This window comes from Solea senegalensis, linkage group LG15, assembly GCF_019176455.1.
Source record: "Solea senegalensis isolate Sse05_10M linkage group LG15, IFAPA_SoseM_1, whole genome shotgun sequence".
In the NCBI taxonomy this organism is placed as follows: Eukaryota; Metazoa; Chordata; class Actinopteri; order Pleuronectiformes; family Soleidae; genus Solea; species Solea senegalensis.
The window spans coordinates 607615-626655 of NC_058035.1; the positions used below are offsets into that span (position 1 = coordinate 607615).

At 41.8% G+C, this 19041-nt stretch overlaps 1 protein-coding gene across 31 annotated transcripts in view; it reads right to left on the reverse strand.

Annotated features, from left to right (window-relative positions):
• Positions 1 to 19041, reverse strand: part of LOC122781676 (calcium-activated potassium channel subunit alpha-1) — a 171481-nt gene that overhangs the window by 11544 nt on the left and 140896 nt on the right. For 28 of the 31 annotated variants that reach the window (XM_044045594.1, XM_044045596.1, XM_044045598.1 and 25 more), the window contains 7 exons: positions 16081 to 16207; positions 14356 to 14580; positions 12720 to 12912; positions 7609 to 7722; positions 2987 to 3117; positions 477 to 671; positions 260 to 378 (listed from right to left, as the gene is read on the reverse strand). In XM_044045594.1, the coding sequence (XP_043901529.1) occupies positions 260 to 378; positions 477 to 671; positions 2987 to 3117; positions 7609 to 7722; positions 12720 to 12912; positions 14356 to 14580; positions 16081 to 16207 (1104 nt within the window). Of the gene's footprint in view, positions 1 to 259; positions 379 to 476; positions 672 to 2986; positions 3118 to 5426; positions 5511 to 7608; positions 7723 to 12719; positions 12913 to 14355; positions 14581 to 16080; positions 16208 to 19041 lie in introns of all 31 variants that reach the window. The other 3 variants (XM_044045623.1, XM_044045625.1, XM_044045624.1) reach the window with 1 other exon arrangement.

A 19041-nucleotide genomic window follows, 5' to 3' on the forward strand; every position in this document is an offset into this window, starting at 1 on the left:
TAGTTAACAAGAGAGTTGGTTAGCTCTCTGTCTGTCTACCCAACTAGTTAGTTAGCTAGCTAAGTAGCCAACTGCCAAAACCTGTATGTCTGTGCTTTTAGCTAACCAACAACCAGTCTGCTAAATAGTTTGAATTAAAAATGGTTTACAAAAACAATACAAAACCGTCCAAAGTACAATTTGTTAACATGAGTCATTTAGCTTCTTTGATTAGCCCTTTCTTCGACACAGTGATGCTGAGTGAACGTAGAGATGTTACCGTTTTGTACACTGGCTCGGAGAACTGAGATGAGCATCTCTTAATCTGTAGATTCCAAAGCACAACATGTTGTACGTCTTCAGAGCTTTACAGAATAAGTCCCCGTAGCAGCCGCCATCCTGAAAACCAACAGCAAAAACCCCCCAAACATCAGCGTGTGTTAGGTGGTGGAGGTGACCAGATGTTTGCTGTCATCTCTGCTCAGACGTCCGCTTACCCCCAAGTCAGCGAAAGGCCCATCGTAGAGGGCGAGCTGTGCCACACGACACCTGTCTCTGTTGGCCAGTGTCTGCGGTGTACTGTAACCTCCTCTCAGCGCGTTCTCCTCCGCCAGCAGAGCCTCCAGCTCTGGCGTGGCTCCTCCTGTGACCAGCGTCCGAATCAGTGTGAGAATGTTGTCGTTGAAATACGTCTGGAGGAAAAAAGACAGAGAGAGAGAAAAGGGATGTTAGTAAGCAGACGTTCATCTTCTCATCCAAGAGACTTCTTCAGTTCTGAAGACTTCTTAAATCCAATCCCCTGTTTTTAAAGCTGCTGTCATTCCACTTTTATGGCTATGTATACATTGTTAACATAGCCAATACTTAATCTAGTGTTTCCGAAACTCAAGCTTTCATCTAGTTCATTATTGCTATCAAACGAGCCAACTATCATCTTCTTTCCTATCTTGCGTTTCCCCTATCGTGACCCAAATCACAATATTCTTTCTCTCTGCATTTCCAGGGATCGCCACAGAGGATGATCCACATTTTTGATTTAGCAGAGATTTTTTAGAGATTGGCTGCACACACTGATTCTGCTTTATCCTCCACATGAGGGTCGTTGGTGTCAATCCAAGCAGACGTAGGTCGAAAGGTCGGGTACACACTGGACAGGTCGCCAGTCCATCACAGGGTCACATAGAGACAAACAAAATCATCCAACCTCAAACCTACGGTAAATGTAGAGTGTCCAATATACCTAATCCCAAAATCTACATGTTTTTGGACTGTGGGGGGAAACCAGAGAACCCGGAGAAAACCCAGGCGCACATAAGAAGTACATGCAAACTCTATGCAAAAAGGTCCTTGTTCTGACCTGGTCCCCAACCCAGGTCAAAGGTGAACAAACACTACACCGACCGTGTAACCACACTGGTATGTCATCTCCCAAAGTTGAAGCCTGTCAAATGAACTGTTGGACAGATATGCGAGGAACAGTAACAGCATCGGTATCATCAGACTGTATAGAGCTGACCATAGAAGCAACCCGTCTTTTACTTGAGGACATGTCTCATCTGACCGATGCTTCTTTTATGGTACGACCCTGTTAGACATGAAACAGCGGGACGTCAGAGCGGCACAGCTCCCTCCTCTGCGGTGGATGCCACTCTACATGCTGCACGACGTCCGCTCTGCCTCCTCACACAGAGATTTGACTGCGCTCTGCGGGTGTCAACTTCACTTGTCCTTCAAGACCATCAGGACCAGTTTTTTTTTTTGTTTGTTTTTTTTTGCCGCGTGTGGAGACAGTTCATGTCACTCGACAGCCGCCGCCGCGGAGTGGCAGCTCCTCCCTCTGGGCTCCTGACAGGCCTGCAGAGCCTCATGATGGATGAGCACTGTCCATTAGCTGGGCTCACCTCTGACCAGAGCGGGACTACAGCTGACGTCTGCTCTGCTCACTTCTGCCTCCCCTCTAACCTCCGCGTCTCAGCGGAGAGCGGCTGGAATTAAGCCGTCACAGCAGGACAATCGCACTGGGTCAGGGAGGGAATTTTATTATTTGTTTCACATGTTATCTCAATTCCATGCTTGACTGAGACCGTCAAAAGAGTGAAACGGTGTCTGTTGGCCTGTTTTTTCACCAAGACAACATTCTTACATTCAACACTTAAAGGGATTCTTTGAACCAACGACACTCATGGTGCCTGCTGTGCACAGAATCTGCTGGAGAGCAGCAGGTAAACACTTAACAATGAGCTCAGCAAATAAAAGCCACTCCAGCCTCAGTCTATTATATCTAAGGAATATTTTGGCCATTTTATTTTGCCTTTTTAAACTGGAAATTGAATTGAAATTGAAGTGCTTACCAAAGTCCATGGAGAAAACCTACGATTTTAGCTCACAGTCATAAGAGCTGCTGGTCTACTGCTGCCTCTTGTGGCAACTTTGTGTCACTGAGGTCAATCTGAACAAAGGATTTCTGACACCGAAGACACAAACTTCATTTTCATGTTGAAAAAAAGCAAGTGGCAAAAACAGAGTTGTAAGATATCTCAGCCAATAGCTGACTGTGGTTTTATTGGATGATAGTTGTGTTTGTCTTTTTAAGTTTGTATGAAAATGATTTCCAAACAAACTCATTGGGACTCATGGATGTTTTTGGAAAACTGTTTAGAGCAACTTGTACATGTACAGCTGTCACTAAAACTACCATAAACTTATACATGCTGCATTAGGAAATAAGAGTTTGAACCTAATATTAAAGTGGAGAAAGCACTCAGAGATCATAAAGCTCAGCCATCTGTGTCCAGATCAACGCCAAACATCTAATAACATGTCGTTCATGATGCATTTTTGAGGTTTACTTCCTTTTAAAGCTCTCTAAACTCACATCTTTCTTTCAAGTCAGACATGAATTTCACATCTTTTCAATGTCTCGTCTTCTAATTTTACTCTCATAGCATTCAAACCTCTCAGTTTGAGGAATTAATCAGGAGCTGAATCCTATAAAATATGAACTCACCGCACTCATCAATGAGTCGAGGACACTGACAGCGAAGGCGGTGCCACAGGCAAAGGGTTGAGTGAGGTACAGCTCTGTGTCCGGATCGTCATCATCGTCTTGGTCCAGGAACTGAACGTTTGAGTCGTTCACTGAAGGAGCAGGAAAAAGAAAACCAGTACACACAGTTAGACACATGTGGTGTAAAAGAACACACACACACACACACACACACACGGGCACGGACACACCTGAGAGCTCAGGGATATATAGAAGATGTCAGGTGTGTCAGTGTGGATATAATGTCACATTAAAAAAATGCACATTATATTTGACTTTATTTCTCATCCAAACAATACGAGTGAGATTAAAACTAAAACAAATGTTTTTACTGTCAATGTAGTCAAGTTTTTTATGGATTTCATCTACATAATATTTCATTGTTTGGACTGTGTTACACTTTGGGAATTTTCACATGCAGGACGATGCATTTCAACGTCAAGACAAACCACAATATTAGGAGAAATATTAGATTAGATTCTGTGCACACAGCGATAACCATTGTAGAAGTCCCTTCATATTGAAAAACACACATATTTTGATATTTTTAGCAATTATAAGACGTAAGAAATGTGCGAAAAGTTGCTGGTTGCTTCTCATATTTTTTTAACCTGTATCCTGATCAATGCCAGAATTTCACTCAACAATATTTATTTGTCTGGACTGTGGTTGATTTTTCTGACTTTCTCTTCTTGTTTTTTAAAAGCATTTACTTAATGACGTCACACTCAATTTTAATAGTGAAGGTTGTTTTTGCGTTGTTTTTTAGCGTTGCTGTTGATGGAGAAAGGCCTTTGTGGTGCATTGACATCAAATCCAAAACAAGTTCACACACAAAGTCTGTGTAAAAGTGAAAATGAGAATTTTTCACGCAGTTGCCCTGAGCAACGCAAATCTCACAATGAAGCCTAATCCCCAAAAATGCGATTTTGGTGCTGTTTTTTTTCAAATTTGCGCGACGCTTTCTTGTGTTGACTTTGTGTGTTGCGCCGTGATACATTATTAAAGTTTACTTCATTATGTCGTGAACTATTTGAACAGTGAAGGTTTATCGGTATTATTTTCTTATTTTAGGTTGTTTTGTTTGCGTAGCGTTGATGGACAAAGGCCTTTGAGGTGCATTGACATCGAATCCAGTGGAAAAAAACAAGTTTGCAAACAAAGTAAATGTAAAGATATGAGAAATGAGAGTTTTTCACGCAGTTGCCCTGAGCAACGCGAATCTCACAAGGATGCCTAATGTGAACGCAAATTTGGTTCTATTTGACTCCAACATGACGCACAAAATAAAAGTATTTTTTTTAAGTAATTTTTTTTAGCAAAATAAACTTTAAAATCAATATATGCTCTTTAATTACTACATGTAGAATGTTCGTAATAAACAAAACAAAAATTGAGACTTCAACAATGGCTTCTCTATCACACGAGCAAACCATGCACTTGTGACGACGTCATGCTGTGTCTTTGTCTCAGTTTTTCCTCGATGGATGTGTTTTTTTTCACATCATCATTGTTTTAAGATTATTTACCTTCTCGCTGAAAGTCAGATTCATGAACATACATCAATACACACATACATACATTTATTTATTTCTACCTCGTGATAAATAATGAATCACATCTGAACTGTGAGTGAAGTGTGAGTGGAAATAAAAGCCCCCCAAAAACTGAAATAACAAGAGTTTTCTGCTTCTCATGCAAGAGGATAATTGGTGGAATAAAAAAACCCTCAAGTGCTCCCTAAGTGCTCTTTTTTCCTTAAGACTGTGTTTCCAGCAGCAGTGGGCACTAAAGGGTCTTAGTTCTACAAAAATATCTTCAGCGAGCTTCAGAGATACGGGAGTCTGGAAAAAGCTGGAAGATACATTTAAAAATAAATAAATAAACTGCTTAAAGGATTGTTTGATCTTAAGTTTTTTTGTTTTTCAAATCAGATTTTCTTCCCGAGCCCCTTTTTCTGTGTGCGCTGTGGAACACAAATGTCAGTCAAAGAGACAACAGGGGCTGATGCAAACAGGCTGGGGCCAAAGAGTGTGTGTGTGTGTGTGGAGGAGGGGGGGTGAGGGCAGGGAGAGAGGGAGGGAGGGAGGGGTGGACGCCATGAAAACAGCCACAAGGACAGACTGAGCTTGATCAAAGCCTCGCGATGCTCCGCAAACACAATTGGAAGAAGGAAAAAATAACAAAATAACAGAAAAAAGACAGAACAGAAAAGAAAAGAGGCCAAAACGAGACAGTCAATTTAAAAACGGAGAATGAAAGAAGCCATGGCAGCGAGCGGCGAGGAGCGAGGGGCGAGGGGCGAGGGGCGAGGCCTTGACTGCAGCCACATGAACCAAAGACAAGCCGATGGCGGAGCGGGCGGTGGATCAGCGGAGGACAAAAAGGCTCAGCTCCTTACCCAGCTCTGTTATCATTTGTATGTTGGTTCCACTCTTTTTTTCCTGACTGAGTGAAACCAAAGGCAGAAGTTTGCCAGGTTTAGCTAATGGTGATGAGAGGGAGGGAGGGGGGGAGAGATGGGGTTTGTTACTGAAACAGTTTCAATAAAGGCATTCCGACGACTCGCGTCAAGTCCGAGAATCGGGACATTCCACGGCTGTCCGGAGCGCGAGAGTAAAGCACTCGGGATTAAAGCGCCGTCGCCGCTCTTCACCGCCGCGGCAACAATTCATTACTTCACGGTGAGACACCTGAAAGAGATGAAGGAGGTCTTATCCGGAAAACACACCCACTGCACACGGAAATCGATCGGCGCGACGCCGTGTGAGGTGTTTTCATGTTTCTCGCTCGACATTAATCTGCTGCTGGCGCCGCAAAGCGAAACATGTGACAACGTAATTACGGAACGCGGTTCCGCTGAGACTCACAGACACTCGCACACTCGTGGAGGACAATGTTATCACGTCTGCTCTGACTGTAGCCGTGAAATTCTGCAGCACAAAAGCACCAATGAAAGCATTTCTGACTGTGGTTTGTTTTGTTTTTGTCTTTAGCACAACAGTCAAACTTCATATTCTGCTTAAAATAAATCAATAAATAAATTAAAATATTATTTATGACACCGTTATAGCCTACTGCCCTGTATTCTAAGTACATTCATATAATAAGTTAAACCTAAGTGAATTTAAAACATACTTAAACCTGGTAAAGAAGTTTTGTAAGATTCTGTTGGATCAAACTTAAAACTTCAGAATTCCTTTTTAATTATTATGTTTGTTTAAATGAGAAAATACATTCAGCTAATGTAGCTGCTACTGTAACAGCTGATGACATAACTGCTAAAAGAACATAGCTGCTACCTGCTACTGTAGCAGCTGCTAACATAACTGCTAAACGAACATAGCTGCTTGCTGCTAATGTAGCTGGTGTTAACTGCTTATTTATAACTTCTCAGAACTTGACTTTTTAAATTAAATTACAACTATAGTTGCTGCTAGCATAGCTGCTAGCTACCACTGTAGCTTAAAATAAGCCAAATGTAGCTGCTGTGAGGTTTTCTCAGACAGGACATGAAAATAAAGTTGTTAGCTCCTTCTTTGTTTACAGGAAAACACATTTAAATGTATGTGGCGTAGAGAGAATTTAAAAATAATGAAGTTCAAGATTGTCTGCACAAAAAGGGGAAAAGGGCTAGTTTTCTTTTAGAACACCAAGTAAAATGTTTAAGTTTAATTGTTGCAGTTAAATCTGTTTGAGAAAAACAATAAAACTAACCACTGTCATATTGTTCATTGTTTCATCTCCGCTATAAAAACCACAACGCTCAAGTCGAGGACAAAAACCCAGCGAGTCCAACAGTTCGTTTTGTGACGATCACAAATGCAGTCTAATAACAGAGGCTCTCTGCAGATAACGACGTGGCCCCGTTACAAGTCACATTAAGCAGATCCTTTCTCTCTGTGGCCTTTGCTTTGCTGGCCTCATGCTCCATTGCTCCCTAATTGGGTCAGGGGAGACAGAGTGGCCGGTCTCTGGTGCTTTCCAAGGCCCCTCAGAGATGTGAAAGTTTCATGAGTCCCCAGCACCAGAGGGAATAACAGCCACTGCCATTGTTATTAATAAATGGACCCATTTTGCTACCAAGGCAGTTTTTTTTTCTTCTTTCCCCCCCCCCTCAACCTTTTCAGTCTATTTCCTTTTCTCTCGTGCATTAGTGGACAAATTGCAGGAGATGTAGCTCTGGTCCCCTAAAAAGTGCCTGTCTGACATCTCCCAAGTGACAGAACATCCACAATGTCACAAAGAGCAGAGATACCAACCCCAAACCCCCCCCCGTACTTACAGCTAACGTTATCACCACTTGACAGAAAAAAGAAAAAAGAAGAAGAAGCCAGATCTGATCATTAAGACGAGTCAGGCCAAAGCTACCAAACACCATGAACAAAAATTCCACACCGTGCATTCCTGAGTCCGAATGAATGAGTGGGAACTTTTGGGAGCAGCATGATGTTCAAGACTTGTTGTTACCAGCACTGTTTTGTGTCTCATGTCGGCAAATGAGTTAATGAGTTGGTCGGAGGTTAAAGTCGGGAATGTTTGGACATGCAAATATTGACAGTAGTGAGGTCATCGGCTTTAACCTAGTTCTGTGATGATGGGGATGTTGGAGCCGGTGGTGACGGACGCCTGGCGCACGAAGCCATGTACTGGACTGCTGTCTGGAGATGACCTGTCCATTCCAGGAGGCGTGAAACCTAAAGAAAAGAAAGAAAAACATGGGTTGAAATCAAACTGTTGTGATTTTTCATACATAATAAGATATGTATCAAAGTGATTAAAACGAAACAAAGACTTCATCCATCGCCTACCCACATATAAACTAAATAAAACTAAAATAAATGAATAATAAATGAATAAAAATCTGTAATAATCACATTGATGTTTGTTGTAAATAAAGATGATGATTCTGAATAGATTTTTCACTCAAACAAACATATTCAACATCTGCCAATAAACCTTGCTAAGTGCTTTCAAAGTTAATAAAAGAATAACTCTGAACACAAAGGTTTGCTAATGTGGGGACGTTTAATTTAGTGTCCTGGAGAAACTGTAACCACGTTTTGTTGAATCAGTGGGTCGGGACCCACAGATGGGTCGCGGAAGAATTTTTTTGGGTCACCAAAACAAATTTTCCAACCTTTTAGTTAAGATTTGTGTATATATTTAAAATAACACGCCAAACATCAAACATCTGACTTTGCACTGTTCCTATGGCAACACAACTTTATGTGTTTGTAGGGATTTCGCTAATTTTTAGTTGGATACAATAATCCCTGTAAAAGTTATTTTTTCACGACCAGGAAGTGCTGTTTTCAAACTTGAATGTTTTCACATATGTAGATATGTCTTCCGTACAGGATTATAATCAATAACAACAAATTTGGTTTGGATCGAACCTTCCATTGCGAGTTATAACAGTTTGTTTGGCTGAGGGAAAAATCCTAATTCTGGCCCCAACTTTGCCGGCCCTTAGCTCGTACACCATATGACATTAAGAAAAACTTTCGATAACTTTTAATCCTCAATTTGTCCACAGTGACCTCACCAAGTGTGGAGATGATCGCTGTAAAGCTTTGTTCAAATATCACAGGTGCGAAATGCCTGTTGGGTTTTGTTCATTGACCATCACTGACCTTTTTGACCGTCTTATTATACAATATTACTTAAGTAAAAGTCCATGACATTTAAGTATCAAAAGTCATTTTTCTGATATAAAAACTTAGAAGTGTTAAAAGTAAGAGTATTAAAAAGGTGAGGCGTTATGATTGAGCAGTGGTGGCTCAGTGGTAGGGCGAGTTGTCTTTCAACTGGAAAGTTGTGGGTCCAATTCCTGGCTCTACTAAGTCTTCAAGACTAGAAAAGCTCTATATAAATACAGACCATAATACCAATGCTTCTTCCTCTGATTTTATTTGGTAGTAACAAATAAAAAAAGATATTTAGAGGAAACGTAGTGGAGTAAAAGTTCAAGCGCCAAATTTCGCAAAACGCGTCAAAGAATCACCTGAGAGCGACCGTGGATTATTTTCTGTGTGACGGCAGAAATGCGTCTAAGTGAAAGAGGAAAAGTTGTCCCCGTCAGGCCGAGTGAAGTGTTTTCTAGTATCATATTCAGAAGGACACGACCTGCTGCCGCATATCAACACCATTATACACGAGTGCACGTCAGCTCAGTCAGCAGGAAGTTGTCGACATGAGCTTTTTTCCGTGTCATTCAAACGTGTGGACTGACAAAAGAACAAGAAGAAGAAGAAGAAGAAAGGGTTGAGTGAACGAGGTGGGAAAATGACTATATGGACACTGCTTTTAGGGGTCAGCGGCGTGATAGAACATGATAGGAACCACTTGGTTGACATCAATTTCAAGGACTTTCCAGGACACTCATTCACTCATTTTCGACCGTTTATCCTCCATTCTCAGCTGACATAGAGCAAAAGGCTGAGGACACCCTGGACAGGCCGCCAGTCCATCACAAGAACCACATAGAGACAACCAAGACAACCAAGCATCCAATCTCACAGTCAATTTAGAGTGTCCAATTTACCTAATCCCCAAATCTGTATGTTTTGGACTGTGGGAAGGAAACCGGAGAACCTGGAGAATCCGGAGAACCCGGAGAACCCGGAGAACCTGGGGAAAACCCAAGCAAACATGGGGAGAACATACAAATTCCATGTGTTCCAACCAGGTTGCAAACCCAGGTCTTCTTGCTGCTAACCACCACACCAACCATGTGACCCACTTTCCAGGACCAGTTCCCTCAAATTCAAGGACTGTAGGCGGGCTTAGCCAAGTAACACAAACTTACCAAATGAGGCAGCAGTGAACCAGCAGTTCCTGTGTCCCTGCGAGCTTCTGTCTGGACTTTGGTGCTCACTGTGAGCTAACGCTGTAGACATTCTCTACACTTAAATATGCATAGATTTTATAAGTGGCTAAAATGAGTGTGTTTCCACTGGACATCCAAACAACCTTAACTCTATCTTTAATAACCTGAGGATTAACCATTTTTTATAAGGTTAATCTTATTGGAAACTGGCACCGAATGACAACTGTGCTGATTTAACTGCCCTATTGAATTATTCCTGGGTGTCCTAATTGAATTTTTAACCGAGTGACTCGAGAAGGTCATCATTTATGACCCAGAACACACAAGCAGCCTCATCACACACACACACACACACACACACACGCCGTGTCTTCCTCTGACTGTTACTGTTGCTACACAGGGAGGTTTTAAAAACCACGTCTCGTGCTCGTCGCTCCGCTTACACCAGGACAAGTGGGATAACCGGGGGTGGAGTAACGTACCCCCCGTCTCCGTGTAGCCCCCTGGGCACGGCCGCGTGCTTCTGTGGTTGACTTACATGCTACAGCAGCCGTGACAAGCTCTCCCCCAGGAAACCACCGTGTTTACTTATTCATTTGCACCTTTCTTGTGTTTTAAATTCCACAGACAGCGTCTGAATGGGAGCATTCAGGGAGGGAAGGAATCCCCAAAGCAATACCTATGATACAATGGCACTGTCTGGGCATTTGTATGTGTGTGTGTTGTCTTGTGTATGCATGAATGCATGTCACTGTGGAGTCAGAGTAAGTGTGTGTGTGTGTGTTCTCTCTAAAGTGAAGTATTTATCACTGGAATGGTTGCTTGATGTAAGACCCAATTATTGATGACAATAGGCTCCATCCATCGACCCTGGGAGAGGATATGGGCGAGTCGGGCTCCATATGGAGGTGGCTTTTTGTGAATACGGCTCCCAGGAGCGGCGTGCTCTCAGATTTACCCCCTGCTTATTGTTCCTCGGTGGCACCGCTATTGACAGGGCATCGCTCACTCATGGCAGGAGGAATAAGAGCATTGGCATTCTCCTAAAACATGTGGAAGTGCTCTGCACTTAAGAAATAACAGCCTCTTGGACCTTCAACTTTTGATTTGTAGTTACAGCGGCCGCTGTGCGGGTGGCGCTAAAGAGTTCAGAGCTCAGAGCGCGCCAAGTCCTTCAAAACTCACGATTCTAAATCATGAAGTGAGGGAAAAACTCATTTATACACAGCCTTCTCCTGGAAAGCAAAGGTTGTGTTGCTTTGTAAACAACTCACTCTCCCCACACCCACAAGTCCATAGAGAAAATCAGTGATTTTAGCACACAAAACACAGGAGCTTCTGGTCTACTGCTGCCTCGTGTGGTCACATCATGTCACTGACGTTAATCTGAACGGATAAATTAGAATGCCGAGTTTTACCAAATAAGACGTTTGAATTTACTGATGGAGGCAACAGAAGATCAACAACTCGTGTGTGCTGTGATGTTAAAATCACTGTGTTTCTCTATGGACTTTGGTGTGGGAGAGTAAACAAACTTCAGTCTCCAGTTAAACACGTCTTCAACTGCTTAAGATGTTGCTTTATCTCATTAAAACGTCTATGTTGGGGAATGAATAACAGTCTTATCTTATTGGACTGATTTGATTCCTGGCTCATCGTTAATGTGGGAAAACACACAAGCGTGGACGTGGGCACGTGTGTCGCTGTTTTGTTGTGACTAATGAGGAGCAGCTGAAATTGGCCTGCCTGCTGATTTGTACTGGCTGCTTAATGATGATGAGGCCTGATGGGCTGCCAGGTTCGCGTGTTTGTCGGCAAACATCGACAATCTGTTCCAGACGATCTGCCAGATACCAGATCGCGGGGAGCAACATCAAGTGACACAGCCATGTTGATTACATCATTAAAAAGTATTATCAAGGACGCGGTAGCGGCGAGTAATTAACCGGCGAGGCACGAGTGGAATCAGCCGAAGATGACGGGGAGTAAATACTCTTCAAAAAGGCTTGGTGAGACAATTGCGCGTCGTCTTTTACAGGCGGTTTAAAGATGTCACTCACGGCAAAACACGCACAGGATTTCAATTTAGGGGACACTTCGCAGACGCTACTTGACAAACTACAGTCTCAGAGGTGTTTCCCCAAAGCAAACGAGACCAAACCTGACATGCAATCCTGAAATATTAAGGAAAAATGAAGAATGTTAAATTATTTCTGAATTTATATCAGAAATCCAGAAACTTTTGGGTGCTCGCAGTAGAAGTCCATGGCAAATTTCCCTTCATATTGTATGAATGAGAGACTGTCTGGGTAAGATGCTTTTCACGATAGTAGGAATCCCGAAATTAGACAAACGCACTGGTAGGAGAAGTTCGAGTAATGTCCGGAGTGAGATTTGGCAGCAGGTTTAAAAGCAGCTACACATTCAGTGCTGTTTTCTGTGGCCCCCTCCTGACAATGAAGTAGACAATTACCGTGTTCTAAGAGTCCGATTTCTAAACTTTGGTGTGGACACAGCTGGGGTGATTGTCTGGGTGAGAACATAAGAAAATGTCCAAAAACCAGAGATTTGACACATCGAGGGAATCTTTTGTGGACATTTGTGTTCTCCCACACGGCCACTTTGGACAATTGAAGAGAAACATCTAGAATTCTGTACTCTGCTGTCTTCAGGGGCCCCTTATCAGCTTGGAGTCCCAGTTGTCTATTTTGCTTACCCAGTTGCAAACGTCCCTGCCAATCCCCTTGCTCTTTTTCCCCCTTTTTCGCTTTCAATCTTTGACTACAGACTTCCCTGCCTCCCTGTCACAACCTGTCCCCGTTGGGCAGCAGTGCATAAAGAGTCCGTTAGGAGGCTCCTTACCTTGGGAATTAGCCTGCAAGACCCCGATGCTGTCATCAAACTGCATAGATTTGATGTTGAGTGATGCCAAGATGCATTCCTTATCCTGCAGCGAGGTATCTTCGATATTGTTCTGATTGGCCGACAGTATTACACACATGTCACAGAGGTTGATGTTGACAGCCCTTAAATCTGCCCGACTTAATGGCGTACCCTTCAGCAGAGAGAGAGAGAGAGAGAGAAAAGGAGAAAACACAAACGGAGAGAGCACAGACAGACATGGAGGGACAGAGAGAGAGAGAGAGAGGGAGAGAAAAACAAAATGTAAGAAGTAGAGTGGAGTGGAGCTCTGGGAAATTAGTTAACGAGTATTCATGTTCTGAGGCGATGACATTCCACTGATCTATCAGGGCATCGGAGAATCAGAGACTTGGACTAATCTAAAGGCTACTGTGCGCTGAGGGCTGTGTTTGAGATTCTCCTCTGATCATCAGTCAAGTGAGGCCTAACAAGGCAGCGACACACACACACACACACACAATCAAGATCTGTCTTGGATATACGGGATGTGTCACTGCTCTGGAGGAGAGGGGGAGTGGGGGCAACTGAGCTTGCAATGGAGTGATCGTTCAATTGAGAAGTGTGAGATCAAATCGGACTGACAACCTTTTCTAACACGTATGTGTCGCTTCAGTGCTCGGCGGTGGACTGGCCGTTCCGTGGTCCTTGGTGCTGGGGACATTTTCCAGAGGCTGGATTACATTCAATTTTTTTTATGACGCAAAAGCGTCATTTAGCAGAAGCTTTTATCCATAGTGACTTACAATGGAATTGAGCACAATCAGCCAGGAGTGGATTCAAACTTGTGACCTTTGAGACCATGATGTCTTTCGCACACAGGGTGCCACTCCACCCCTTATCGGATCATGTTGTAAAGTGATCGCAACGCAGTGTCGGATGATCTTTGTCCAACAAAAGCAACACAAAAATAGTTAGGTGTAGGTGTAGATTATACGCGATATGTTATAAATGTTAACTTAAATTAGGAAATTTGCCTAAATGTGTACGGCTGGATGTGGACTATGGGATTACCTACAATGTCAAAGGAAAAGACGCTCATTTTGAGTTAAGTGCTAACTTGAGTTTAAATATCTGAACTGAATTTGTGGGACACGTCATAACACGATGGCTTTGTGATTTCACATGTTTAAAAATAGGGGACAGTAGCCGTCTGTGAGCTAGCAGGACAAAGCTAAGTAGGACAGGGCCTGGTCATAAATAAGTGAGGACGTTGTACTTCCTGATATCATCTCAAAATATGAGTGTGTATGAGTGTATATAGCGATAGCATTTGCCCCAGGCTGATGTTTTGTATTGTGGATCACATCAATGTAAGTAGTGAGCAGATGCTAATTTTGACCTGTTGTTGTCGCTGATGTCAGTCACCTCAGAAATGGAGGACAAGTCCAGGCTAAGTAGGTCATAAATAAGAAAGTTCTACCTGCTAATTCCTCAAAATATGTGTTTGTTGCACTTTAATATAGACAGCTTTAGCATTAGCAGGTGAGTAGTTGTAAATCCGTAACAGAACGTTAAATATTCGTTCTACAAGGAATTGGAAATGTCATCTCCCACGTCGGTGGACAGGAACACTCACGGGTAAGATGGAGACCTTAGGAAAGTTGTGTAAAGTTTCCCACTCTCTCCGCAGATAGTCCAGCGAGCCCACAAACACTATGGGCTTCAGCTCGTGGTAATGGAAGTTACTGGCTCTTAAAGGCATCACCAGGTTTCGCAGCCCCACTAAAGCGGACGTGACATCCCCAAATATACAGACCACCACATGGCCGCTCAGCACCGTCATGGACGCCTCACTCCGAGTCTGCCAGGGAAAAACGAGAAGAAGAAGAAGAAGAGAGAAAAAAACACTTTTAGAGAAGTGAATATTAAAGAGTCTTAAAGGGTCTCTCAAAAACTCTTATAAACCCATAGTAAAATAGTGTGTTAACCAACTTTACACAAACAAATGTTGATTAACTACTATTCTGTTCATAAGCAGTTTATTGAACAAATGAGACAAAGAGGAATTGACAAACATGACCTTTCTTTTCTCAAAGGACACTTGATTCAATCAGAAGGAAAAATGCAGTTTGTAAGATTATAGTTGCAGACAATACATACATACTGTAAGTGTCACCCCGTCATAAATCAACAGGGTACGAACGAAGTGAATATGATGTTTCAGTTCTTCTGCTTTCAAGATGTTGCACAAGAGCATGACGCATTTTTAAGGTTTGAGTTAATTGTAAGAAAAGAAAATGCTACAATGACAACAGCATACACAGTCTGGTCTCTTGTTTTTAGCTTTTCTTCAGAACAATGGGAAATGTTGGCTTTATAGATTTGCTACAGACGTAAACACTTGAATTAAGTACTGATACCCAATGGTAGTATTTAAAAAAAAAAAAAGACTCTTTATGATCAATTTAAGATTCAAAGCCTAAAAAAATAAATGTTAAAAAAAAGGGTCTAAAAGTGACAAAATTCCTCTCCTACAAAACTTTTTTTAGATTTTTAGATTACGTTTAGATTTGGATTTAGATTAGTGATTTATTGTACAAAAACAAAAATGTAGATGAAGTCATGAAAAATGAGTCTGAACTTCTCTGTTTTCTAAGAATAAAAACAGCTAATTAGAAACATGTGACATCATTTGTTTGGTCCCATTAATTATTATTATTATTATTTACCAGACTGCAAATTAAACAAGGAGAATCAAAGGATCTCTGCTGCAAATAACCTCAAACTTTGTAAATTGGTAATCGGTTATTTATTCTAGACAGTCGTCTGCATATCGACAAACATTTCTTTGATGACACGACTCACGCCGGAGAATCTTTCACCTTCAACAAACAATATTTTACGAAAGATACAAACCGGTCAGTGGTGTCTCAGTCAAAAACTGCCTTTTCTTGAATGTGCAAAGTTCAGTAATTGTCCCATTTGATTTATGCTCGATTCGGACAAAGTTTACAATGCTTACAAACTGCCGTGTAAAGCAAACCCATGCATGGACTCTGGGGATACACAGATTATTAGGAGGAGATATATATATATATATATACTTATACTGTATATAAGTGAAACAGTAAACTCACCTTGAAACAACAGAGAGGCATAATTAGAGAGAAATTTCAATACACATTAGTATGTGATTGTGCTGAGTCATGACTGTGGGGAACTTTTTGCTCCTGAGCAAACTTAACTTTCTCTTCAGGGTTTTGTCTGTGTGTGTGTGTTTTTCTCACATTTTATACTTTTATTTCAACATTGAAACAAGACTGCACTTGTATTGTGTATGTATGCCCCGCCCCCGACTCACCAGGATGACCTTTTCGATGTCCTTTGACGGGCACCAGTGAAACATTCCTGTCGAATCATACCTCTTCACGTTCATGTCCATGTTCTCGATATTTTCGTTCCCAGGAATTAGAAGTGGGTCGTGTCGACTAAGGAAAAACGAAAAAAGAATAACATACAACATTATACAATGGACCATTTTGTGAAATCTGTCTTTTTTGAGACACACAATAAAACTTCCAACTCTTGTAGTGACATCAGGAACCAAGTTTACAATCACTTATGAATTTGTTTGTCTCATTATCTCACTTTTCTGAGTCTCTGTTTTGCTTTGTAAACCTCTCGCTCTCTCGCTCTCGCTCTCTCTCTCTCTCTCTCTCTCTCTCTCTCTCTCTCTCTCTCTCTCTCTCTCTCTCTCTCTCTCTCTCTCTCTCTGCAGCTCCAAAGCCATTTTACATCACAGCACACTGAGTTGTTCATCCACTTCTGCCTCCATCACTAAATTAAAATGTGCTAATTATGTGTTTTTTTATTTACCCAAGTCACAAAAAATAAGCAAACAACGCAGCGGTCGCCCAGCAGCTCCTGAGTTCCTGTGAGCTTCAAATGCTGATTTTCTCTATGGAATTTGGTGTGGAAGAGTAAAGTGTTTTCAAAGCAACACAAACTTTAATTTCCAGTCAGAAAAAGTTGTCTAATGGCAAAATCAAACTACCCTTTAACAGCACTTTACATGTAATAATCATAATATCAGCATTTTCGTTAACATTCAGCGAGCTGAGAATCCTGGTGTCTGTTGCTTCTGACCGAATGACATGACAACGTACTCTCTCCTCCTCCACCTCCTCCTCCTCCTCCACCTCCCGTTGCCACGCAGAGAAAACAGTAAACGCTCCGACAGACTCTCGCACTTTAAATATTTCAGGGTTTTTGCACCAATCACACTTCACTTCCTACCTGACGGACATTAATGTTTCAACAACACCAAACCCACGGCAGTGACTTTAATCTGCTGTAACACTGACCGTGAAAAAGCCTCGTGTCAGTGCGACTCACGCTCCCGTGCTAATGTTACAAGACGTCGTTCTCTAAAGCACAGTGGTTCTCAAACACTGGGTCGGGGTCACGATTGGGTTTTTGTTCAGATTTATATGATATGTATTTGAATAACATATTATATAATAACATATATAGAGTCATTTCTGTTTTTTATACACTTGTCTCTATATCAGCCTTTAAAACCAGGGAAAGACATTGATATTTTATTGAACATCATAAATATCACATAATATTTGACTAAAGACGAATACATTCACATAAATGTAACTTTATCAATGTACAAAATAGTGGCCATAAAAGGATGTAAAAATAAATGATAGAAAAGAAAATGCTACGTAATAAGTTAATTCCATGTGTTTCTATCAATATTTTATTCAGTATCATAAATTATGACATAAAAATAAATATTTGACTAAACAGCATCTAAAACCCGGGAAAACGACCACAAAATCTACGACTTTATCTGGTCTCGGGTCATGAAATCGATATAATATCCACAATATATTTAGAACTTATTTACAGTTTGACGCAGACATTAAAATCCAGAGAGAAGTGAACTGCACAGAGGTGAGATGTTTGGGAATTTGACGTACATCTCTCTCTGTCTGTCTGTCTGTCTGTCTGTCTGTCTCTCTATCGTCTATCAACACTGTCACTCGCTGACAGGACTTTGATGTCGTCTCTGCCTTCAGCCTACATTTGGGTTGCATGGCATCACGGCGGGAGAAAAAAAGAAGTAAAAGTTGGGTGGTAAAAACTGTCAATTAGCCTCCGTCTCTCCTCGTCTCCTCGTCTCCTCCTCCTCCACTCTTCCCTCCATCAGTTAGTGCAGGTGATAAAAAAAACACTGACAGCATTTAGTGTTTTTACACTCAGCCTCAATCTTTCATCCGGAGCTGCGCGCTCGCGCCAATCAACTCTTCCTCCTCCTCCTCCTCCTCCTCCTCCTCCTCCGTCACTTCTCTCTGCTCAGCCTCGCTCAGGCGCTGACGGGCTGGTGCAGGCGCCGCCGTCGCCGCCGCTCTACCTTCGCTCTGCCAAAGACAGCTATCGTTCACAGAGCTGTCAGCGGCGTGAGTGGCAGCCTGTCACCAGCATCCACACTCCTCCTCCTCCTCCTCCTCCTCCTCCTCCTCCTCCTCTCTCCTTCTTCTTCCTCACTCTCTGCCTCGGGTTTGAACCTTCACACCGCGAGGCTCAGGCTGAGCACACATGACATCTGTGCCACGCCCAAGAGAAACCAGCTGCTGATAATATATGAGCTGCTGCAGCTGACGATGACGATGATGACGATGATGACACATTTCTGTAAATGCTGTTGACGCCGCGATGGAGACGTAGTTTGTTAACACCACGACATGTGAATGAGTGAAGACGAACCGATGACAGGATTATGTTTAATACAGTAAACTTCAACTAAATATGTCTGACATTTGATTTTTCTCGATTGTCAAGCGATTGATTGATTGATTGATTGATTGATTGTGATTGAAATCTATCTACAAACACAAGGAACGTCTTATAATCACAGGACAGTTTGTTTGACATGATTCAAACTTGGCAGGTGATTTACTGAAGACACAAGTTTGTTGTTTGGATAAGAAATGCAGAAAATATCGGTCGATTTAAAGAAAACTTAGTCACTACGATGAGAAAATATGTAACTTAGTCTTTACAAAGAGAATACTGAGTCGTTATAATAGGAAAATTCAGTTGTTATAACAGGAAATATGAAACTTAGTCGTTATAAAGAGAAAACTCAGTCATCAAAATATGAAGACTTAGTCGTGATAACGTGAAAGCGGCTCAAATATTTTTTTCTCCGAGTGCCAGTTTTATTCTTCTTGCAGAAAATTTGCAGCAAAAAGAAATAAACTAAAAATATTTCTTTGATTTAACTTAAAAACATATTTGTATCAAATAT